The sequence below is a fragment of the Anabrus simplex genome, chromosome 1 (genome assembly GCF_040414725.1).
Source record: "Anabrus simplex isolate iqAnaSimp1 chromosome 1, ASM4041472v1, whole genome shotgun sequence".
Classification (NCBI taxonomy): domain Eukaryota; kingdom Metazoa; phylum Arthropoda; class Insecta; order Orthoptera; family Tettigoniidae; genus Anabrus; species Anabrus simplex.
Genome location: NC_090265.1, coordinates 1,339,286,228 through 1,339,312,667, shown reverse-complemented (window position 1 = coordinate 1,339,312,667; position 26,440 = coordinate 1,339,286,228). Strand labels below are relative to the sequence as shown.

The window sequence follows — 26,440 nt, the reverse complement described above, 5'->3', positions numbered from 1 at the left end:
TTCACTTCGTACCGCCAGGCCTTTGTGGTGATTAACCGTAGCATGGTGGAAGCATCGATCTTTGCTGTTTAAAGAGAGAAAAAAAAAAAAAAGGTCCTGTCCGATTTATCCTGTGAGGCTTAAGCAATCCCCTGCGTAGTTGGCGACAGAGAAGAATTGCTTTAGCCAATATTTTTTACTTTCTCACGACCCATTTCCCCCATCTTGCATTCGAACTGACACATGAACCGATGCTAATACCGTCGTTCACTTTATAATACGTCGAGAAAAATGTGTGTAAATCATAGAGTCGTTTAAAGTGGTATCACGTAAATAATAAAGCTTGAGTGCAATATATAACAGGCTGTATGTAGGCCCTGCCTAACTTTCCATCCATGAAAGGACAAACTTTTAGGAATCGTAGATCCATTAGTAACTGTTAACTTTCGCTTGTCTAGCGGGCGCGTTTGTTACTGTTCAGTCGATTTTCTGTGAGTGTGTACGTTTACCCTACCATCTTCGTACATTTGCCACCCTAAACTATTCGCAATAAATTGGTTGACAGAATCTTAGTTCAGCGACTTGAATTGTTTTGTCTAAGAAATGAAAGTGCATTCATCCCAATTTTCTTCTATAAAGACCGAGCTCGATAGCTGCAATAGCTTACGTGCGGCCAGTGTCCAGTAATCGGGAGATAGTGGGTTCGAGCCCCACTGCCGGCAACCCTGAAGATGGTTTTCCGTGGTTTCCCATTTTCACACCAGGCAAATGCCGGGGCTGTACTTTAATTAAGGCCACGGCCGCTTCCTTCCACTTCCTAGGCCTTTCCTATCCCATCGTCGCCATAAGACATATCTGTGTCGGTGCGACGTAAAGCAAATAGCGTCTTCAATAAAGGAAGTGTACGCAGATTAAACGCCCGAGTCTGCTATCCGCTTCCTACATTAACATGATAAAGTCGCGTCGTTTAAATCGTTAACCTCTACCATGAAAGGCAACCCAACTTAAGAACCGTCCTAGCGACAAGGACGACCACCAATCAGATATATTTTGCATGCAGAAGGGAGGTAATGTCTCTGTGTCACGCCCATTCTGTGTACGCATACAGTTAAAGGCGTTGTTAGGACATTTAACTGTGCACGTTTTACGTGTGAACGACAGACTCTAGGAACATGTTGCAAGTTCTTGAAGACTACTGTAGCTAAACCAAGAAGTAACGGATGTAGTGACAATGTCAACGATTGTAAGAGAATGAATGGATTAGTACAAACAGGCTCTTTACCAGTCATTCGTAATACAAAACGAGACGGTGGTTAATGCTTCAAACGTCCAGGCTATAAGAGAACTTTTCCTTCTCTCTGAAATACCAGTCTCGTTAACAACATTCTTATCGTGAAAAGATAAATTTAGATCTAGGAATTAAAATTTTGGGGCCATGAGAGCCGAGTGGCATTATCACTGGCTCCTCATCAAGGCAGCAGCGAATCGATACCTAGTCAATGCACGTAAATCTGAAATTCTCGTGGCTATAATAAAGAAATCAACAATCCATAAAACCACAAAGCTGCTTGCAATTTAAACTGCATAAAACACACAAAACATTTACAATACAAATTTTGAAATATTGAACAAGATATATTCTCTTTAACTTAAAAAAAATACTATGAGCAATTGTTTCACTGCAGAAAATCGTAAGATGTCTCAGAGCAGTAAGAGCTGTGCAGAAACAAGTTCTTTGACGTGTCAGTAAATCTACTGGCACAGGTCTGCTCACGACAAGAAACTCTTAAAGAGGCTGACCAGCTTTTCCAGGAAAAAATAGGAACACCTTGATTTAAACTTGAATGGAGATAATAACGGGTAATAAATTATAATGCAGCAGATGAAGACAGATGCTAAGGACAGAATTATTTTCAATAATGGAAAGAAAAATCTTCATTACAGACAGAAGAAATCAATTCAGGATTCATGTAATCAACATTAATACATTTGACCAAATAAAAGTATAAATAGCCTGAGTGTATTCATTGCAGCGTGCAGGCGATTGCAAATTACTGAATCACCAGTACATAAAAAATAACAGAATTCTTCTGCTGACTTCGATCTTTTTTTATTCGCTGAGGAGCACTGCTACAAGCCCATCAATCACACGTCAGCATAAACATCCAAACGAAATCGGTTTTGGAGTTTACTTACACCTATTGTTAGAACCTTTTAAGATGAGAGAAGTTTTCCAGAATTCTAGAAATTGTTATCACCATAGCGCATTCCTGTTAAGGGCAATAAGTGATAGCTTTTTTTTTTTTGAGTCGCTTTGCATCGCACCGACACTGATAGGTCTTGTCTTATGGCGACGATGGGACAGGAAGGGGTTAGGAGTGGGAAGGAAGTGATCATGGGCTTAATTAAGGTACAGTCCCAGCATTTTCCTGGTGTGAAAATGGGAAACCATGGAAAACTATCTTCAGGGCTACCGACAGTGGGGTTTGAACCCACTATCTTCCGAATACTGGATACTGGCTGCACTTAAGCGACAGCAGCTTTCGAGTTCGGTAATAAGTAATAGTGAGGCGGCGCAAGAAGCAAATTAATTTCCATCTCGCTCCATCACCGTTGGGCGAAATGCCCTTCTGATGCCCTGTTGCTTTGTGAGAATAAACGCTTTTCAGTTCTTGCGTCCCTGGTGAAGATAAATTTAAATAATTGAGGAAATAACGCATGCATTTTGCTTCACCATTAAAAATCGTGACAATTAAGTTTCATGAAGTTCTTCGTCTGGAAACCAGGACAATTTTCAATTTTGCTGTTCCGGGAAGACCGGGTCCGCTTGCTTTCAAATGCCAACCGAGTATTCTACCATAAAATTCATAAGCTTGGACACAAGGGGCGCGTTTTTACAGCTGAGCCGGGATAATTAGGGTGAAACTCCGATGCAGTTCATTCAACGAGTACCTCAAACATGAGTACATATAAGACGAAAAGGAAAAAGCCATCCTAGCTTAAACGAAACTCCATCTTTGGATAAATCTATCTTCAACACTGGTTTAAAATGATGACAATCGCTCAGAAGAAATTAAATGAAGACTAGCAAAGGCTAGAATCGCAACTGCCAACATGGTTAAAATATGAAAGGACCGGACATTAGCAAGATAAATCGAACTACTCCTAGTCAACGTTCAGACATTTCTTTCACCACATATTCCGCGGAAACAAGGACCAGTAACAAAGCAGATAGGAACAAAATCGAAGGTTTCGAAATGTGGGGTTTATCACTGTGTCCTGCGAATATATTGGACAGAACGCCGAACTAACATTATGTTCTGAAAGAGCTTCAAGTGAAAGACAGACTCATAAGAAGAACAGATAATGCCTTACGAGATTGTTCGTCTAAAACCATGCAAAACATGGCGGTGCAAAAGTAGAAGGAAAGCTTCCCCACGGTACATGTCCCAGCAGATGGATTGACCAACTGAAAACCATGGCTGGAAATCACTCCATGAGGCGACACAGCGAGAAGTTACAGAGAGATAGTCAATATTAAGAAGGAACAGCTTTCAATTTCAATAATTAATGATGATTCCAATTTAATTAGATTTTCTCTTTTTTGAGCTGTGATACAAGTTTCCTCCTTATTTCTGGCGGTTTTCGATCGAGCTATGTTCGGAATAATGCCCCAGAGGAACGCAGAGAATGCGAGCGAACATCTGGGAGTCAGAATGTGTATTGAGCTCATCCCTAGCACTGTGCGCAGGTCTGGTCGCACCCCCGTGTTCGAGTCTGGGTCAGCGCATGTAGGTCACATCTGTCTACCGCCGATGACGGCCAGTCGCAGGTAATAACTATTATTGAACTTTGTCCGAGTGGGTGGATTCTGTAAACTCTACCGCCGATCTTGAATGCAGCGCTGTCCTAAAGCCATCTAAGAGGTTAATAATGTATTCATCACATGAAAAGCAGGTATTCGAAGAAGAAAAATGGTCAGGTCCGACGAACAAAATGTTACTGATAACTATCAGCAACAGGATCAATCTTCCGACATAAATTTGACAATTCCCTTCTTAAGTAATTCAGTGGTGGTTGAAGAAGACACTTTTTAGAGTTCTAATCGAGAAGTGGATAGGTAGACAGCTCCTATTTAATTCCATCTCGGCTGGCGTCATGAAGATTATGTTCGCTCGCACTTGGCCTGGCTTTCGGTTTAACCCTACGGCACATGATAGGCTGATAAGCATATCTACTGGATTATGTTAATCTTCAAGTTAGCTTCTTCCTTGTAGTGTTCGGAGAATTACAACCGTGGAACAATGCGGCTACATCGTATCGGTACTGAAAGAAGTAACTCTGTACATGTTGAATTCCGTAAGTTTACGTTTCTTAAAACGGGATAAGATTTATGTTGAACCTAAGAAGACCGTTCTCGCAGTTGTTGTTGTTGTTGTTGTTGTTGTTGTTGTAATGGTCCAACTTTCCATATGTCACTTTTTTACAACTTGCTTTACGTCGCACCGACACAGATAAGTCTTATGGCGACGATGGGATAGGAAAGGCCTAGGAGTGGAAAGGAAGCGGCTGTGGCCTGTGTGAAAATGGGAAACCACGGAAAACCAGAGCTGCCGACAGTGGGGCTCGAACCCACTATCTCCCGGATGCAAGCTCACAGCTATGCGCCCCTAACGGAACGGCCAACAGTAACATCATACGTATACAGAGTGTAACAGTAAGGCACGGGCAAACTTTCAGGACACATTCCTCACACATAAAGGAAGAAAATACGATGTATAGACATGGGTCGGGAAACGCTTTATTTCCAAGTTAGAACTTATTTTCTATAACTCTACGTAGTACATTAATCATGGGGAACATACAGGAAGAGAACGTACCAGCATACCACAAGAAACTCTTTCTTACATGAAATCACCGCCGTCTCGATCCTCTTATACTGCCTGTTCTATGCCACTAGTTTAACACAGGAAGGCGGGACTACCGACATTTCTCCAAGTCGCCGTAAGAGTGCAGCAGTAGACGCACAATCTTCGCTGTCAGTGTGGGTGTAGCACTGTGTTACTGGTGCATGAATGTGTGTGAAAATCTGAGTTATTTCGTAAAATGAGTAAACGTGTCTGGTCACTTTCGTTCGTACAAGAGATATTTTGTATAGAACTCTGAAATGAATTAATCATGTTATGCTTTTAGATATTTCAAAAGTGATTTGAAGGTGCTGGTACTTGTTTCTTTCCGTTTGTGTAAGTTATATTTTTCGTAGAACTGAAACTTCAGATTCTTTCCCCAAAATATTCAACTGTTGTGTACCATTTTGCCAATCGCGGCAAGGTGGTTCGCAGCCAAAAAAGATCCGACTCCATGAAATACCGTCTAGAAGGGAATTAAGAGAAAAGTGGCTGTGGGCTTTATCTAGGCAAGGACCTAATAAAGGAAGTAATTAGATATCCTCAGATTACTCTCGCATCTGTGCCTTTACACCTTATTTCAGAACGTGATGGAGCCTCCGCGGCTCAGGCGGCAGTGCGCCGGCGTCTCACCGCTGGGTTTTGTGGTTCAAATCCCGGTCACTCCATGTGACATTTGTGCTGGGCAAAGCAGAGGCGGGCAGGTTTTTCTCCGGATACTCTGGTTTTCCCTGTCATATTTCATTCCAGCACAACTCTCGAATATCATTTCATTTCATCTGTAATCCATTAGTCATTGCCCCGGAGGAGTGCGACGGGCTTCGGCAGCCAGCACAATTCCTATCCTCGCTGCTAGATGGGGACTTTATTCATTCCATTCCTGACCCGGTCGAATGACTGGAAACAGGCTGCGGATTTTTTTTCAGAAGGTGATTGAAGACGTGGAGGATAGTGGATTCCTTGTGATAAGAACTGTGATGGACAATCACAAAACAAACGTCTTCATGTTTAGACATTTTGGACAACCTCAGATATCCAGTCGATAATATTCCAATCAAACTAGAAGCAGGACATCAAATCCTAACTTGCGAGTACTAGGCTCGTTGTTGTTGAAGAGAGGATGGACTGTGACATTTGTGTCAGCAACATCTCACTGCCTAGAGGTTCGACACCGCTAAATGGAACTGATTATGCATCAGGACAGAGGAGGAATTCGATACCCAAGACCTGGTTTTGTTGCTCTGGCGAAGCATCTTCAGGAGTTCGCTAAGTTGCTGTGCCCTATTGTCGACCTCCTTCAAACGTAAGAGCGTAATACGACTTGCGACGTCTTCCCTTTCAGAATACCGGGCGAGTTGGCCGTGCGGTTAGAAATGCGCAGCTGTGAGCCTTCGTCCGGGAGAAAGTGGGTTCGAATCCCACTGTCGGCAGTCCTGAAGATGGTTTTCCGTGGTTTCCATTTTCACACCAGGCAAATTCTGGGCTGTACCTTAATTGAGGCCACGGCCGCTTCCCATTCCTAGGCCTTTCCTATCCCATCGCCGACATAAGACCTATCTGTGTCGGTGCGACGTAAAACAACCAGCAAAAAAACCTTTCAGAACGTGTTTTGTTACAGTGTGAGGTCAAAAAACATCAGCAAACTGTTAGTGATATTATCCTAACCAAGTTCGTAAGACCTCTATTTTTTTTATTGCGTTGGCAAGAACACAAAAGGTACGGTACCACTCCAAGCCTTCGTCCAGGAAAATCTTTAAATTGCGGATGAAGAGGCCAACTGCGACTTCATACAGGTAATTTTGCCGATATTTAATATTACTGATGTAATTTACGAGCTCCAGCGAACATATGACCATACTGCATAGTGTTTTGTAGGCTGTCATCATTAGAATAAGTTTAAAACATTGTGCGTCTATGTCTGCCATCTAGCGGAGAAATTATGTCGCAGCGTAGTCGCAAAAAGGCTCGCATAGAGCAGGCAGTATAGGAGGATCGAGACGGCGGTGCATGAAATGTTCAAAATGCATCAACTCGCCGCCGGATGCGCTGATGGCAGACTGATGCATGTATCGATGCTAACGGAGGACATTTTGAACATTTTATGTACGAAATACTGCAGAAACTTGGACAGTGAAGATGGCAGACCGCCGCAAGTTCGATGCCTTGGAACTGTGGTGCTATAGAAGGCTGGGACAAGTCCGTGTGGAAACAAGACTGTCCACCCTTGTGAGCCACCAGTTTTTCAAATACTTCGAGCACGTTGCCAGGCGACCAGAGGCAATGGAGAAATTGATCATCTAGGGAAAGGTTGACGGCCGAAGATGTAAAGGGCGTGTACTATCGCGATGTGCGCGCCAACTCAAGAGCCTGCAAAATGCGACCCACCATGGTCAGGATCGGAAATCCTGAAGGAAAACTGCAAAAAGTGATTTTGTATCACGATGTCACCACACCATTGGATTAGAAAATGGGAGAGAGAGTTGTAGAAAATGAGTTCTAACCTGGAAATAACGCGTTTCCGGATCAATGCCCATACATCATATTTTCTTCGTTTATATATGAGGAATGTGTTCTGAAAGTTTGGCCGTACCTTATTGCTACAAGCTGTATAATATCCAGGCCTATATTAATTCCAGTAATAAGTAAAATGTATAGTTGTCGTTCCCGTCGATGACGGCAGCACTAACGCCATGTAGCGGTGATGAGTAGCAGTAGAAGAGACAGAGCAGGCACAACATTAGGGTTTTTTTTGGGACACCGAGCTCGATAGCTGCAGTCGCTTAAGTGCGACCAGTATCCAGTAATCGGGAGATAGTGGATTCGAACCCCACTGTCGGCAGCCCTGAAGATGGTTTTCCGTGGTTTCCCATTTTCACACCAGGCAAATGCTGGGGCTGTACCTTAATTAAGGCCACGGCAGCTTCCTTCCCATTCCTAGACCTTTCCTATCCCATCGTCGCCACGAGACCTATCTGTGTCGGTGCGACGTAAAGCAAATAAGAAAAAAAAGAAGTTTTAGGGACTCGGAACATTGTGGGCCATCACATAATTATATACATTCTCGAAACGCGAGTATATTCGTAAACTGTTGACAGCCGGTGTCCGAAGAGATGATTCTTGAAATCCTACCATCTGCACAATAATTATGTTCATCCTATTTCAAAGAACAGGGTTTTGAACGAAGGTCATATTCTGCGACGGTCAACTTTCCTGCAATTTAGTGGACGTACCCGCCACACTCATACCACAGACGACAGTTACAGATTTCCCTCTTTCCCCCAACGCCAACAATCCAACTTGATTCTTCTCTTTTGGAGCGATAAAAAAACCTATTTTTATTTTATTGATGACCCAAACTCTTTAATTTTGTAAAGTAATCCAGATTTTTATTTGCCTGCAATCTCCACATTTCTCGCTTATTCTTGTTTACTGATGCATGTTTCTAACAATTGTATTATATAAAAAGTGCAACCAGCTACATGTTATTGTAGTGTTATGAATATCACAACAATTTTTAGTTATTAACACACTTTGATCGAACACAAAAGTTTGTAATTTTATGCGGCTTCTAGATACTTTTGACATTCAATTGGCCTTTTCGTACTAGTCATTTTTATATACCGGTATTTTTGTTCGATTATGTGGATCATCTGGGCGAGTGAAGGGGTAGTATGCATAATATGGGACCATCCCTGTGTTTATATATACTTCTATCGTCATTTTATCGATGTAGTAAATTTACGTGGGCTCAAAGTTAAATTCGGTCATAAGGTCAACCAAATTAGCGAAAAAAATATCAATTTGTTTTCATATGCGGGTTGGAGTATGAGTCCCGAATCATCGGACAAGACCTGGGGTGTATTAAATTCAATTGTGACTATTATAAGTTAACTGCATTTTAATTTTATGTTTAACTGGAAGGTTATCTTTCTTGCGACCAAATAAATAGTCTGTTTGGCCAGAAACTGATCAACTTCATCATCGAACTACCACGACTCTTAAATAAAACTGGATGGAGTATTATAAAACCACAATTGGTATTTTCTGCGATTTTATTAACAACAAATAATAAGTAGAACAAAAGAAAATAATCGCGCAACTAGTGAAGATAAATTTAAACTACGTCACATTGTTACTGCCAACTAGAGAATATACGTTACGAGAGGTTAGGTGTCGGGTAAGGAGAGATCAGCCATGCTCTGAGTACTTGAACTACTGTCAATTTAAAATAGGTTTCCCGAGTTTTGGCAACATCCATGCACTTTAGACACTAGATGAAACATTACCTCCTAGCGTTCCCTTATTATTCAAGTTTAACAAGAGCGGGACGTACCAACCAAGGAGAGCGGAGTGAAGGTCTATCAAGATGGAACATATCTGACATGCCATTCTAGCACGAAATGACAATCGCGCAGGCATTTGTTTTAAAAACTAGATTTTAAAAATGTAATTTGTGTGTTATTAAATCTCTTGACATGAACCTCCTAGACTCTGACAGAAAGATACTCTATGATCACTATTTCGAATGGTGTCCGCTTCCTCATCGTCTTCTATACTATGTACCCCATAAAAGTTTTGAACCTGCAGTATAATTTGTTCACATCAACATGTATCAAATGAGTACTAAACAGTTCATGACAAGTAACACAAAAGTGGAGGTAAATGTAAAATAGTCACAATACTCATCGCTTACCCACAGACCGAGGAAATAATTTCAATTCAAGAACAGAGTGTATCACCTACCAGCAAGTAACGCCACTGCAGGTTCAATTTCTCCTATTCTTTAACTGACGATTCTGGGTACAACAACAGATTGTGTGAGGATTCCAAAACTTGCTTGTTTCAATCGACCTTAGCCGTATTTAATAGAATCGTTGTCCATAGAGTAACGAAGTTACGTTAGTAGAGTGATATCAGCTTTGTAAAGTAAAAGTAAAGTCTGCACTCGAATGTGATGTGTTGTACAAACTGGAAAGGAGTACCATAGTCACACTGGGGAGAACGGAACTTTGCCCCATCTGAACGAGGACACTGCGCAGATTCCGGTATTTGTGCTGATCCTATATAAAGTGGACAGTGTCCTCCTTGGGAGATGAATTCCTGGAACAGGGCTGATTTTGCACAGCAGTGGCCAGAGTTCGGTAATGGTAGTCCACTCCCTTTTCATTCATTGAATAAATTAAAGTGGTTCTCAGTCAGTTCCTGGGCATTAACGACAGGATGCCCGGACTTCAATCTGCCCTTCAGAAAGTCTAGGATGTCGTCATGAATGGGAAAGTCCAGATTAGCTTGATCTTGTCATATTCTCTGACAAGAGCGATTTTCCTCCGCAGGGGAGGTGACATAATGTAGCCGACGACTCCGCTAATCCTCCGCATGGTATTGATGAGCTGAGTATCAATTACACTCGATATTTCGAACCTCTATTACTTGAATTTTCAGTATCTCGAAGTAACTTACATTTCCAGGCCGTTTGTCGTATTCTTCGCGTGTATTTATTTCTCTATTACTCGAAATTCGGTTACACGAATTTCTCACTTTCTCGAAGCAAACGTTCCCTCCCTTGAAGCAAAAAATACTCTGCAACTCGAATTTTGTACAACTATACAGCATTTGTGGTTTGTGAGGAACAGTTAACAAGTAAAGAAAGGTTTACAGCGATGCTGGGAGCTACTATGATGGAAACCGAAAAACGAACACTTCTAATGATCGGAAAGTCGGCAAAGCCTCGCTGTCTCTCGGGTGTGAATTAATTACCGGTCACGTACGAATGCAACGTCCGAAGTCACGGATGACAAGTTCCATTTACGAATCTCGGCTGCATGGTATTAACGAGAAGTTTCAACGTGAAGGGAGTAAAGGTTAACAGTAACAAACAGAAGAGACTAACGGATTTTTTTTCCAAAGGTGTTAACCGAACTATATTTCTTGTTTCACTGCTGTATGTACTGTTTCCTGTCTTCTAAAAAGTAACTATAGTAAGAGTTGTAATTAAAGTGATGCCGTAAAACAGTTTGTATATTTTTTAAATACTGTTAAAAATAATGTATTCAGTATGATTCAATCATGTGCTATACATGCTCAAAAACGGTATTCTTTATATCTCAAAATTTCGATAACTCGAAATAAAATTTAGCTCCCGAGTTGATTCGATATATCGAGGTTCCAGTGTAGCTTCCCATGAGGAGTGTTTAGCCATTCTGGGAAATGATATTCAGCAACAGTGAAGACAAGACTCATCGAAAAGTACTACATAACAAAAGTATTCCCTATGATTTATTTTTTATTCAGTTTTACCGTACCGACCATGATATGAGTGGTATATGAGAGTCGGAAGAAAACTAAACTTGAAAGAATACCGAAAGCTCATAAAATTGATCAACAATAACATTACATTGACCATTGTTTGTTGAGATATTCTTTGTCTCTTATACTGCCTCTCATCTCCGATAGATGGGATTACTGCTGCGTACCGAGTATAACAACCTGCCTAAACATTGACGGGACATAGCTGGGGAGTTAGATAACTTTCTTCTTTAGCATGCCATTCCTCTGGTTCATACATTTGCTGATGCTGCTGGTACGTAACACAATGGCTCATCACAATATTCCAGCTATTCGATCCCTACTCTGACGCGCCAATTGGAATGAGCGGTGTGCACACTTAATGGAACAATGGCAGAGGCACACCTATGACCTGGTCTAGAATTAAAGTCTCGGCCTATTGCAAATTATAGCACCACAATTAAATAACTCAAACTCAACCCTGAAAGGAACCGTTTCTTAAGAAAACTTCTTCCTCTTCACTTTTAGTCTAAATTAGCAGGAAGAAGAAGTTTATCCTCTGCCTTGGAGGAAAATTTGCCTCCAAGTCAGATAGTTTCTTCCCCCCCGCCAGTGTAGTGAATTGAGATTTTCAGACTCAACGGGTACTCATATTAAACAGATAAGTAAAAGGTAATAGATTTTGCCCTGGGACACTCCACCCCTCCCATTCCCCACCCATCCCCTGAAATTAAAGAATGTTCGCGGCTCACGACTGTCTGCGGCCTGGTCCTTCCAGCTCTGGAACTTTGGACTGTTAGATCGGCAGCGTAGTACTGGTCGTTAAAAGTGAAAAATGTGTGGTTTTTCATTTGATCGAGTATTTCGTATGACAGCATTGCTTTAAATCGCGACATTCCTACTGGGATCATCGTAATGACCTATGTTGATTTCAGTTGGGAAAACCGCTAAGACAGTATTTCTGTGTGAATGTAAAGAGGCAGGTCGAGAGTGAGTGTCTGCCATTATAATGAAAACTCCCCAACTTAACTGTGACTGATGGTAGGCAAGAGAGCCTACCATTACAATGAATTTCTCTAATTCAGTCTTCACATAAGAAAATACGTTTGGTGACTTCCCCGCCGCGTTTCTAGGGTAACGTTAAGAGCTATGCAATTTTATACATACAACGTCTACACTACCTAACGTAAAATTCTGTATACAATGTACAATTCCGTAGCGAAGCTAAACAATTAAGAATGACGGCGACTATAAAAAACCTGCAATTCCCATCAAACTTGGTACACATATGATTTAATATTATCTAGAAGAAATACCGTGGGAGTAATACACACCTAGCACCACTGTGGGTGGATTGGGAAGGGAGTATCATGTAATAATAACCAAAAATATCTACATTAGTGTCGAGGTTCCTGAGATCAATAGTGACACTCCGGTTGGCATTTAAGACCAAGTTCAGCAACCATCGGCGTGCGGGGTGAGAAGGGGTGAAAAAAAAAGTGACCAAAATTATTTTTGTATGTATGTGGCATGTTCCAGCATAGCTTTCAACGGAGCTTGATACACAGATGACTTACTATCTGCAGCGAAATACTTTGGGGGTACGACACCCCTAGCACCCTTACGACTGGGAGTTGGAAGGGAGTGACGTGTACAAACGAGCAATATTAGTGATGAATCAATCACGTTTAGGGTCAGTGGGATGAACTGTGAGACTCTGGATGTCATTTAAGTTCAAGTTCAGCCTCCATCGACATGCGGATCAGAAGTGGTGAGAGAGGAAATGTCTAAAATGACAGAGATTAGTGTTGAATTCACAGTTTTCGAGTTCCCTAGGCTAACAGGTGACAGTCTCAGTGACAGGAATCGTGTACATTATAACCATAGCGCGACGTGTATTTACAAACAATTATTTATTTGTATTATTTTATTTGAAAGGATCAACTACTTCCCACACAATATGAGCTGCCATAAGGACAAAGTTCCACGCGAAACAAAATCATCTAAATCTACAACTTTAAATTAAACACACAATAACTCTAAAGCTACAAAATATTTCGTAAAATATCAATCCACGTCATAATAAAGAAATCTATAACTATTCACTTGACACACAATTAACAGGTAATAACAATAATTTCGTGTGGCTATTTCTAGCCGGGTAACGCCCTTGTAAGGCAGACCCTCCGATGAGGGTGGGCGGCACCTGCCAAGTATAGTTAACGGCGTGTTATTGTAGTGGAGGATAGTATTATGTGTGGTGTGTGAGTTGTAGGAATGTTGGGGACAGGACAAACACCCAGCCCTCGAGCCACTGGAATTAACCAATGAGGGTTGAAATCTCCGACCCGGCCGGGAATCAAACCCGGGACCCTCTGAACAGAAGGCCAGCACGCTGACCATTCAGCCAACGAGTCGAACAACAGGTAATACAAATCCTAAAATTAAACGTTCGAAAAAAGTACTCGAACAACGAATGCTGCGGAGCAGCACCGGTTCTCTAGTCTATATAATTAAAACGTTTACTAAAACAGCTTTTTCCAGTCCGTCCGGCTGTTCTACTGGACCGATTTGTTTCATTCCTTTTTTATTCTCTCCGGAATTACCTGCCGGTTAATCATCAGACACTGACACTTCTCTAAGTTCAGTCAACTTTAATCCCAAAATCAAACCACTAAATGACCACTCCAATAATTGCGGGCGAAGGCTTACGCTCGGCCGCAATACACTCTGTAATTAGCGGGCTGTTAAGCGATTAACACTTCCATTAATATTCTGATATATGTGATTTTCATCCCTAGTAATGTGACTGCATGCGGCCATGTTTGATTACTACCTGTCAGGCCAGAGAGTACACACTTCATCTGATCATAGAAGAATACTATTCTCTTCTAGATACTCTTTGATTCTCTGACCTTCCTCAGCTTCTAAATATACTCAACAGATGGCAGGACGTTCCTAATAACTTACATGCTGCTAAGAGAAAACAGTCGACACACGCACAGGCGGGCAGGTATCAAGTCGACTAGCCTTCTGTATGACTACTAATAAAGCGCAGGGACAAACTCTTGGAAAAGTGGGTGTCTACTTACTTGCCCGAATCAGTATTCAGTCACGGTCAATTGTATGTTGCACTATCTCAAACAAAATCGTTTGAAAATACGCCCGAATGGTCGGCCACCATTTCTACGGAAACGGAACCTGGGAATAAATCTCAGGCCCCCGGTCACCCCCATGAACCACTCACACGGACCCTGCGAATATTACACGCCAGGCTCCCCGTACTCACTCAACCAGCCTCAAAATTTACTAAAACCGCTTCTTCTCAACCACGCAAACCCCGAACAAGAACATCACTTGTAGTGCAATGCTTCAATTGCTTTAAACTACACCACTCTGCAGTTAGCTGCAGACTTCACCCCGCTGCAACAGATGTGGAGGTAACCATCGACACACTGATTGCCCGGTACCCCGCGACCAGCCTAAGTGTGCTGTCACGGCAGACATGCTGCATCGTTTTTAGGCTGCCCCTATATCAAAACAGCAATTATCGCACACCACAAGCGCCAAGAACAGTACTTACGCTCCCAAAACCTCAAGCAGCCCCCACCCTTACTATACACCACCAATACACCCCTAACATTCACTCAACAAACCAGTTAATCTCAGCCCACTCCTCTACAATACAACACCCTCATCCAGACCATTTTACTTAATCTATTAGCCAAGCACACATCGTAGTAAAAAAAAACCAAATCCCGAATTAACCCTAGAACTCATATTAATCCTTGACCTTACCAGTACAGTACAGCTAGGCCCTCTCGGTGGACCGAGTAGCTGAGACCCTGGCTCCCAAGACCCAATTACCCAGCTCAAATCCAAACCAATTTAAATACTGCAACCCCAGCCAAATAAGCATCCCAGTTAGTCACTCTTAGCCCTCAAAGTGAGCCAGTAGGCTACGGATGACAGATTCCTTCCTGTGTTACTCAAACAGCTCTACTCTGCTGAAACTTAGACCGGTCGTTTGGTATCACAAACTTCTCTTAGCCACAACCACATCTCAATCTCTCCTCATTCAAATCACACCTTCTACCCTTCCACTTAACACCGGAAGCTCAGGACAAAATGAGTTTACACTCTGAAGTCGCAAAACACAGCCAGCAGAAAATAAGGAATTTTCCCCTCACTCATCGTGGGATACATGACCTTTTTTGTGGTCGGCGGTCCTAACTTTCAACGTCAGTACACAAGGTAGGGGAGATCGCAGACGATCTTGGAGCTTGGACACAGTGAATAGTGTGTGGAAAGAAGTGTTATGAACTACATTACGAATCAAGCAATTAATATGTACCGGTATTAAATGTCCATAAAAGTACTGAAAAGGGCAGGAAAAACAATATGATTACGAAAGGCATATCAAGACGAGTTACCTGACCTATCTATAACAATTGCTGCGGAGCAGCACGGGCCCACTAAATTATTATTATTATTATTATTATTATTATTATTATTATTATTATCCGTTAGCACCACTAAGGACCGCGAGATCTCAGCTGTTGCAGACCCACCAGGTTTTCATTCTTTCGGAGTATGCTTTCTTCCATGCATCCGAATGAACATGCTTCGGTCGAGTTGGGATTTCTTCTTGGTGAATCTGTCTAAGTTTGTGTTTGAGTGATGCTCGGAGTTAAAAGTCTGTTTCTGAGATTCCAAACTTTAAAAGATCTTTATCGATCTCCACTGTTACTACTACTATTATTCTGCAACGCAGTGCCGACCAAGAGAAATTTCTCTACTTACCTTCTTTTACATTAATGCAGATTACAGAAACATGCAACGCCAATCTGTAGTACGTGTGACCGCATGCAATTTCCCTTTAGTCCTTTGACATAGATTATTTCGGTTGGAAAAGCGCCAGCGAATGTGATTATTTACCTCATAAGTTGATAATTTGGAAAGGGCAACAGCATTTGTTAATACCTTACCGGGCGAGTTGGCCGTGCTGTTAGAGTCGCGCAGCTGTGAACTTGCATCCGGGAGAAAGTGGGTTCGAATCCCACTGTCGGCAGCCCTGAAGATGGGTTTCCGTGGTTTCCCATTTTCACACCAGGCAGATGCTGGGGCTGTACCTTAATTAAGGCCACGACCGCTTCCTTCCCATTCCTAGGCCTTTCCTATCCCATCGTCGCCATAAGACCTGTCTGTGTCGGTGCGATGTAAAATAAATAGCAAGAAGAAGTGTTAATACCTTTAGACGCCGCCTGAAAAAAGCTTCGTCTGCGAACGACTATGGGATGGGGATTTCGTGTTCGAATCCCGAATGTAACATACATTCTAATTCTTTCGCTTTATATATATGCAGAACCACCACAATTGCAGCCCGCCTGGTGACCATGATCGTTTAATGCGTCAAGTCTCTGACACCGTGGTTAACCGATTCGAGTACTGTTGGTGGAAGAAATTTTCACTGTCAAAATGTTGGCCAGCAGAGTAGAAGACGTGGTGGCATACAATTTCTAATCACTAGATGCGTGCCAAAATACTGGATTCAACTCCAAACCCTCTTTGCAGTATTAATACGACGGCATATGATGCTACGGACGGTGATTCGTCCGTCGGATGAGCACGTTAAGCCTTGAGCAGACTCCTTGGTATTATTTGATGGAAGTGGGATACATGCCGACACCGTTTTTTGTTTTTGTTTTTTTAAATTTTGCTTTATGTCGCATCAACACACGATAAATTTTATGGCGACGATGGGATAGGAATTAGCTAGGAGTGGAACGGAAGCGACCGTGGCCTTAAGCTACAGCCTGGTGTGAAAATGAGAAACAACCGAAAACCATCTTCAGGGCTGGCAACAGTGTGGCTCGAACCCACTATGTCCCGAATGCAAGCTAACAGTTACGTGACCCAAACCGCGCAGCTACTCGCTCGGTACACTGGGTCTTATTCTCTCCCTACTTCTTCTTCATCATCATCATCATCATCATCTCACACCCAGACGCGCAGGTCACCCATGGGAGTCATATAGAAAGACCTGTACCAGGCGAGCAGAACACGTCCTCGGACATGACTAAAAACCATACGCTAAATAAAACGTAAGCCACAATCCCAAATGCGTTATCAGATTTCTTTACTATCAACATTAAACTTCGTTATTCTTTCTTGTGATAAGACATCTCATATACTAGCAATATTATTATTATCCCAAAATCGTGATTCAAGGGTCGAAGATCCAAGAGGGCATTCCATATACTGAGGCCAATTGTATGGTAGAGGCGTTGGAAAATTGGTTTTATGCGCTAATGCTACCTGCAAACTTAAAATTAATAAAATCATGATTGAATTGTATCAATAGCCACAGTAATGCGTTTCTATTCTATGCACGTTAACGGGTGTACCCGTCATGTCAGAATTCATAACGGAATATTTGGTAATCGAAACTCTCGACAAATACAAATACGAAGAGAAAATGACATCTGGCTCTCTGGCTGCTGAGCAATATTTCTGCTCAGGCAAAGGCACTGTGTAATTTACCTTGAATGGGGCACCCTATGTGCTCCCGCTACGCACGACGTACACAGGCCACACATCGACTTGCACATCCTCTCAAATAACCCGCAGCACGGCGACAGTCGATAGTTTATGAGCCGCCATGGTGTCACGTGCCTCATGTCAAACCGTTCAAAATTACTAACATATAAAATGAATCCGCAAGGAACTGCTAGCAGCTCTAATGGCCCTCTGGGACCCAACACAATACACTATAACCCTAGGTCACACCAGCTGGAAGCGATATTCTGACTTAGGCGACTGTAAATAGCTGTATTATTAATATACTTTTAAAATGCAATCAACGGAAATTTTAAACTAGTGTACAAGCTTGAGACTTTACACTTGTCATCAGTCAGGAGTCATCCTGAAGAAGGTAATGCGAAAACGTAGAAGACAAGGTTACCGTACAATATGTTTCCGGGTTAGATGATCTTCCTGGATTCGGAGGTTTTTGTATGCTATGCTGTAACGGTTCAAATCCCGTTACAAGGTAATATCTCTATTTTATTATTATTATTGCATCTGTGATATTATTATTATTATTATTATTATTATTATTATTATTATTATTATTATTATGTCCGTATTATTATTATTTTATCTGTGAGATTACTATTATTTTGTTATAATTATTATTCAATTCCATTATGCAATGCTTGTCGCTTGCGTATTTGTAATTGAGTGTATGCATATATATGTATATGTAGATTAGCATTAAATACGTGTACAGTGAGAGTTTCGATGTATCAGATGTGGATGTGACGTTATATTGTGCAATACTGTTGGCGATTCTGCCAAGTCATTGCCACGTCATGGCTACGTCATCGTGAGCTTTTAGCAATGCGCTCAGAGACTCAGCCGCCCCAGGGGATTTCACCATTACATGCAACAGTTTGAGGCGTTGTGGGAGTACGTCATTGTTATTTCTGGAGATTACGTAGCTGTGTCAACCAACGTCTATAAAAGGTGGATACATATTGTAGCGTCAGTCATTAGTTAAACGGAAGCTGAACAGTGAAGAAGTCTACTAGATGAAGAGGCCTCAATCGGTCAGTCAACGAGTGTGAACGAGAGATGGAGAAGACTCAGTGAGCCATTAATCATTGGTCATTGAGAGAGTGAGGACAAAGCTGGTCGCTCACTTAGTTGAAGACACGGACGCAAGGGCTTACCATGGAGTCAGAGAGGGATACAATATTGACTTACAAAGAAGTCAGATGATATGGAGAAGAAGCAGTCACAAGGATGTATCACCAAGTTAGGCGTGACACATCTACAGTAAACACCAGATCAAAGGATTACGTCGTAATTACACTCAAAGTGTTGAAGGTACAGTAAAGTGAATCAGTGAGGGAAATATTTCGTATAAATTGTTAAATGTCCGGTCAAGAAGAATTCAAATTCATGCCTAGTTTCTTTCAGTTGCAAAGTCATAATTTCATATTCTCATCTGTTTTATCGCAACAAGACTCACTATTTTTTGATATATTATTTATTTTGTTCTATCAAACGAATGCATAGTTTTATTTCAATAACAGCAAAATATCTTAACCTCAAAATTAATGGGGAAACCGAACGCCAATCTCCTTTTCCCAGAACTTATATGGTATGTTGTCAAAAGTAAGCTTATTACCCCACACCCTAGAGATAGTCAAGAGTCTCATTCTATTATTGCTGCACTGAGTGGCAGCTGGCGCCCTTCAAATAACGTATGTGTAAGTGAGCAGGTAAGAAGTAAGTGTGAGTACAAGGTCCGACGAGTGTGTATTTTATTTAATGAATGTTAATTTTCATAATTTTCATGTTAAATGCAGATATTCAGATTTTACGAGTTAAATGCAGTTTTATATATGTTTCAAAAGTTAGTCAGCGACTTAGGAAGATCACAATGCGTTGACTTTAAAAACATATATATTTGCAAGAAGAATTCCGTTGGATTCTCTCAAGCTGAACACTTCCTAATGTCAAGCACCCATATCTTAGTGGTGGTAGTGTTTGGAACAAAACTACACACGATTACAGGCCCTCATAACAATGATCATAACGGTCTTTAAGAGAAAGATGACGTATCCTTCGAAGAAGGAAGGTATCACAAAAGGGACAGGCCATGAAAGAGGGGGGAAATGAAAGTAGATCTCGCAAACCTAATATGGTTAGGGTCCCAACAGAGCGTGTGATGAACAAAGACAGTCAAATAGGAAAGAAGAAAGAGGAGCCAAGCACAAGAAAGCGAAAACATTGATGGAGTTATCCGGGGACCCACAGTTAACACCCAACGCTGCCAAGTAGACAAATCTCTGTATTTTAACACGTTCGTATTACCACAGTCTAATATATACAGTCGCGAAGCTCTAATAAGAGAAAGGTTCATCCACTTGATAGCTGGAGCGACACTAGCACCGCTAGCGGCGAGGTAGAGGCAACTTGCTAGCAGACAACAGGGAACGAATTACCACTACAGTCAAAAATAGTCATAACTTCTGAACCATTCATGCAAATAATGTCGTGACAAGGTTATTGTAATCCTTATGAAATAGTGGAGGAGGTCAAACAATTTATTTCTATGAGGAGTTCGAGGATAATATCGAAATTTTTATTTAATCTACAGGAATTATTTTTCTTTACCTCGGACTATAATATAAAATCGCTTCTAGAGGCCAACCGGTTCGAAATAGGTATATACCGTCGCGGACTTTTTTGTAGAGGTTTCTATGCTCTACAATTCTTGCGCTTACAGTTGGGGTCTATCGTTGACAGTTCAGGCAGCGTAAGCCAAGAAAGCAAGTGACGACCATGGTAGAGCGCTGCGCTGGCCTTCTTAGCCCAACTTGGCAGGTTCGATGTCGGTCGGTCGCTTGCTTTCTTGGCTTACGCTGCCTGAACTGTCAACGATAGACCCCAAATGTAAGCTAAGAATTGTAGAGCATAGAAACCTCTACAAAAAAGTCCGGGATGGTATACACCTATTTCGAACCGGTTGCCCTCTAGAAGCGATTTTATATTATAGTCCGCGGTAAAGAAAAATAATTCATATAGATTAAATAAAAATTTCGATATTATCCTCGAACTCCTCATCGAAATAAATTATTTGACCTCCTCCACTATTTCATAAGGATTACAATAACCTTGCCAGGACATTGTTTGCATGAATGGTTCAGAAGTTATGACCATTTTAGACTGTAGTGGTAATTCGTTACCTGTTGTCTGCTAGCAAGTTGCCTCTACTTCGCCGCTTGGAGAGCTGTAGTCGCATCGGATGAAAAATATCATCAGAGCTTCGCGACTGTATATATTAGACTGTGGTATTACTCTGTAGGACAGTTCTCTTACTTGGATACTGGACTTTCCCAGTAATTTTAACTTGAAAAACCTCACTATACCTACTATTTACCAGTTAAACAAATGAATTCTGAGCCAAAAATAACAAACTTACAATTTTCTGTTTTTAGGTTGTGTGAAGTACATGTAGTATTTGAAGAATAATTGTCGTGAAAACTAAATGTTCATTTGAGATTTTGTTTCATCTGCGACGGAAAATTTAAAAAAAAGGAATGGTCGTTTTTGACAAACGAATGGAAGCTGTGTCTTCTGATTGATTTTTATAAACAGTTATTAGACAATGCGATTAAATGTTTGTTGAAATCTGATTACAGTTCTCATTCAAGCTGCTGAGTTGTTTAGTGTACTGCACAGCCTACTGTATTATACAGATTATGTACAGAAGCACAGTACTAACTCCTAACTTATTAACAAGTTCTAAGAGTTTGAAATACTGTAGCACAAAGGTACCAAATTCAATAACAACTTCAAGCGACGAATCACAATACATTGGAAAAGATCAATCTGAAACAAAAACACCAGCCTTTTGCAACTACAGCTTTAATTAAACCTGGATCAGAGCGAAGTAAATTCAATGAAGTCCTTTATAAAGCATTTATCTCTGCCGACTTACATTTTGGTAAGCTAACGAATAAGAGCTTAGTTGCGTTTCTGAACGAATAAACAGTGTGATTCAGCGGCCCCTTCCAATATCGTTTGCTGCAGCCAAACTAACGTGCACATGGTTATAGGGGTGCTATTCCCTGCAGGCGTACTGTATGGTACTAATGTTCAGTGATCACATTTTGCACAGGATTTTGAACTCGAGCGAAATCATCCGTTCGCAAAACATGACACCATGAAATTATGCAGCAACGCCCTTTTTCATGTAACTATGTTAATGTGTCCTGCCTCGCGATCGGATCTAACGAAGAGGGGAATCAATGCATAAAACTAGGTAACAGTGCAATAATTAACGTCTTAAACACCGAACCGAATGGCGTATGTACTCTGCTATTTTTGTAGGCCTACTACCAATGTTCAAGTATGAAATTTAAAATAAATATTTTGCCTTTACTCGTTTTTTCAATTTTGGTTTAGAAAAGAGCCGACATGTTTTATTCAAATGTAAATAATCTAGTTATTCTGCTTCGTTTATAATATTGTTTAACGCCCCTTCAATTGCTATAGCTTTTGACAGACGCTGCGGTGACAGAATTTTATCAGAAGTCAACGACATAAAGTTGCCGCAATTGAATACCCTCAAATGCCATCCGCATCAGCCAAGATCGAACCTACCATGTTGAGAACAGAAAAACAACGACTAACCGACTTTACCCCGCTGCGGTCCACTTATTTTCTTTGAAATTTCTACAAAAGTACAGTTTTACAAAGGCAGCTTACAAATAACTCTACCATGTGCGAATATGAACAGTTTGCTTTAACTAATGGGATCATAGTGAGATGTGTGTGTGCTGATCCTTCTCAAATTATCGATCTTAATGTATGGTGAATTAAACCACAAACAAGTAATACATACATTATCTTCTCATTCTCTATAAACAAGACTAACGCCCTGTACAGGGTCTTATATAAACAGTCAAGTGTCTGATCAATATGTAGCGTTTTCACATCTTGCTATACAAATTCTATACTTCCATGTTTAAAGTTTCCAAGCAGCTATAAATTTTGTATTAAGCTAATTTCGATCATACAACATGGTAAGCAGAAAATGGAACTACTTGACTACTTCGTTACTGTTGTAGTAGCACAGTAATAAAGCTAAAGATTGAATATGGTTTTAGAAATTTTCTAATTTTCTAACAAGGGAAGTCTCTGAGATGCTATACTCCGATTCCGTTCAAATTTTGTATTCCTGGTCAGCCGACACTCTCTGTACGACTGTGACTCATCCCTCTCAACACTGCCTTAGTCAGGGGCTATTAAACAGCGCATCACCACGCGTATTTGCACCACTTTTAAAGTTTAAAATACCTAAATATTAATCTGGGAAGGTATGCTTTTAAATGTTTGAATATTCACTAGCTCAGCTACCAGCATCAAAGGTACCACCAGAGTTATCAGTAAAATAATATACATAGGTTTCCGCCGATATTAAGTCACCACTGTGGAATCTCGTCTAATACTGAGAATTACTGTTTATCATCCAAAATCTCGGGGTGTACAGAAAATAACAAATGCATCTTTTAGGTCAGCGGTTTCTAAACGCTTTCGTTTGTGTTAATGGATAAATTTTAAGGACTAATTCTAGGGTGAAAAATACTGAAGCTTACTAGCTCACTTGAAAAAATATCGAGTCCATGTGTCCGGGCGTTTTGTTCGACAATGGTCGCAATGAAATGTAATGAACTTAAATGTGACGAGCTTCTAAGAGGATTGACGGTTTTCGTAAACGCCGGAATTTTGCCCCGCAGGAATTCTTTTACGTGCCAGTAAATTTACCGACACGAGGCTGACGTATCTGAGCACCTTCAAATACCACAGCACTGATCCAGGATCGAACTTGCCAAGTTGGGGTCAGAAGGCCAGTGCCTCAACCGTCTGAGCCACGTAAAAACATTATTATTATTATTATTATTATTATTATTATTATTATTATTATTATTATTATTATTATTATTATTATTATTATTATTATACGAGGGTTATCGTAATATATCGTGAGATCAGCGAACGTTGACCATACTGCACTGTTTGCTAGCAGCAATTACGTCCGATGCTATGTGAAGTTTATATACTATGAATTACACTCGTCTTACACTGAGTAAGGACAGGCTTCATGGCTGAGTAGTAGGCGTCTTGGCCTTCGGTCCTCGGGCCCGCGGGTTCGATTCCTAGCCGGATTGTGGGACGTTAATTGTAAACGGTTTATTTCCTTGTAGTGTCCTATACATTCATACAACCCACTAAACACACACAACACACTCCTGTAACACATTCACACGCAGTATCCTATACATGACAGGGGCTGCACCAGGCTAACAATAGCCAAACGAAGTTATACAAGAAGCTTTCGGCCATTTATCGGACATGCACGTGCAAAATGAAGGGCGACAATATCGATCGGTAAAGTAATCGGTGTCTTTACTCGTGCATAACCGTAAAACAAATTCTGTAGAATGCTAATAGTGTTTCTTAAGACAGGTGAATTTTAACAATCCCTATGCCAGGAGCTAATATTGCAGTTTAAAAGCAGGCTTAGGAAATTCAATAGTAATAACATTTTTACTCACATTTAAGTAATTAAACTGTATATTTCAGGAACTACAGTCGTATATTATAAGGTTACCAAGAAGACAAACCTGCAGTTCGGGTGGACCGCCTTCATCCCGGATGAGCAGCAAGTAACTCTGGCCGTCCACCAGGATCTCCTTCTTGAAGCGGCCGCCCTCAGGTGACTCCTCCTGCATGTACGAGCCTGTAAGGTAACGATGCACCAGCGCCGACTTGCCCGACGACAGCGAGCCTACGATTCCCAGACGGAGATCTGGCACTCCTCGGCTTAACGTCCACTCCTGGCTGTTGACGAACGAGTCTGCAACATAAGTAAAGAACAACGTTATGAAACTATTGTATCCTACAAACAACACAGCCAGAAGTCCAAAGTAACAAGACAATACTTCTGGAGAATATTTTCCAATGTTCTGTGAATTCAATTACCGTTTCCTACAAATTTATCCCTCAGGGAGTTCAAGTATCAGGCAAAAATCATGAAAAGATAACCTACAATATGTTGAAACGTGAAATTTTAACATAAACATTTTAACAACAATAACAACTGCAATACATCAATAATCAGTTATTTAAAACATGTAATTTCAAATTCCCTTTACAAGATTGTGTCCAAACATAATTCAGCTTCTATAGCAACAACAGTCAGCATATAAACAGCAGACGTAGTGTCATCATCATCATCATCATCATCATCATCATCATCATCATCATCATCATGTTATCAACCCGAAGGTTGGTATGCAGCGGCAGGAGCAAAGGTAACTATTCTCTATGTACACTGCTGGGGAAAAAATAGTACACCCTCTTAGAGTTTTCCAATTCACTCAAGATTTATTCTTGAAACAGTGCATATAGAGTACATGAAATGATACCATTTACAGATCAATAGCTCAAGCGGTACTCAGGTACCAGGTGTCGATCCATGTTGAAACACCCATACTAGTACGTGGTGTACCCTCCACGGGTGGCAATGCAGGCACTGTTTCTGGCATCCATTCGATCATACAGATGGTGAATGTCTTTTTTTATTTTATTTTTTGCTAGTGGTTTTACGTCGCACCGACACAGAGAGGTCTTATGGCGACGAGAATACTGTCTTGGGATACATTATTCCACACCTGTTCGACCTGTTCACGTAGTTCTGCAAGAGTTGTGGGCTGAAAAGTCGCACATGCCAGTTGTAGTCCCATCATATCCCACACGTGCTCGATGGCAGACAAGTTCGGAGATCGTGCTGGCCAGGGAAGTTGCTGAACGTCTTGCAGAGCATGTTGAGTTTCACGCGCAGTGTGTGGGCGAGCATTATCCACTTGGAACATCACATCCCCTTCCTGTTGCAAGAAAGGCAAAAGAACAAGCCTTATAACATTCTGCACGTACCGAGTGCTGGTCAGCGTTCCGTCCACAAAGCACCGAAGGTGAACGAGAGTTGTAGCTTGTCGCACCGCAGACCATAAGGCCTGGGGTGGGGCCAGTGTGTCTGGGGCGAATGCACTCTACGAGACAGTGCTCGCCAGGTCTACGTCGTGCGCGCAAACGACCATCACTTGTGTGCAGGCAGAATCTGCTTTCATCGCTCAAGATCACGGCCCGCCATTCAATCTTTCAAGCGATTCTCTGACGGTACCAGTCGAGCCGTGCACGTCGATGCTGTGGCATGAGTGGAAGACGGGCTAAAGGCGTGCGTGCCCGTAGTCCCACTGCTAGTAACCGTTTGGCAACAGTTCGTATTGACACTTCTGGGCTCACAAACCCTCTTATCTGTGCTGTGGTAGCTGTACGGTCTGTTACAGCTGCCCTTACAATACGACGATCTTGGCGAACATCTGTGCTGCGTGGACGTCCAGAATCACGTCTACGGGTGTGAGAATGTTCAAGTGACCGTTGCAGCCAACCTCGTTGCACAATTGACGCAGCACGTCCTACTTGTGTGGCAATTAGAAAGGACCATCCCACAACTCGGAAGGCCACAATTTGACCCCTGTCAAACTCGCTCACTTGGCTGTAGGAAGCACGAGTGCGTCTCCGTGGCATGGCGCCTATTTGCTTCACACGTTTACATCACACTGAGCCTTATGGCGGTAAACATTCCCTATTAAAGAGTACACGCAGATGGCGCTCTGGCAGCTATGTCA

At 41.6% G+C, this 26,440-nt stretch overlaps 1 protein-coding gene across 1 annotated transcript in view; it reads right to left on the bottom strand.

Annotated features, from left to right (window-relative positions):
- CenG1A (Centaurin-gamma-1A) overlaps nucleotides 1–26,440 on the bottom strand; it is a 528,156-nt gene that overhangs the window by 265,746 nt on the left and 235,970 nt on the right. The window contains exon 2 of the mRNA XM_067137775.2: nucleotides 24,374–24,606. Coding sequence (XP_066993876.2) covers nucleotides 24,374–24,606 — 233 coding nt within the window. The remainder of the gene's footprint in view (nucleotides 1–24,373; nucleotides 24,607–26,440) is intronic.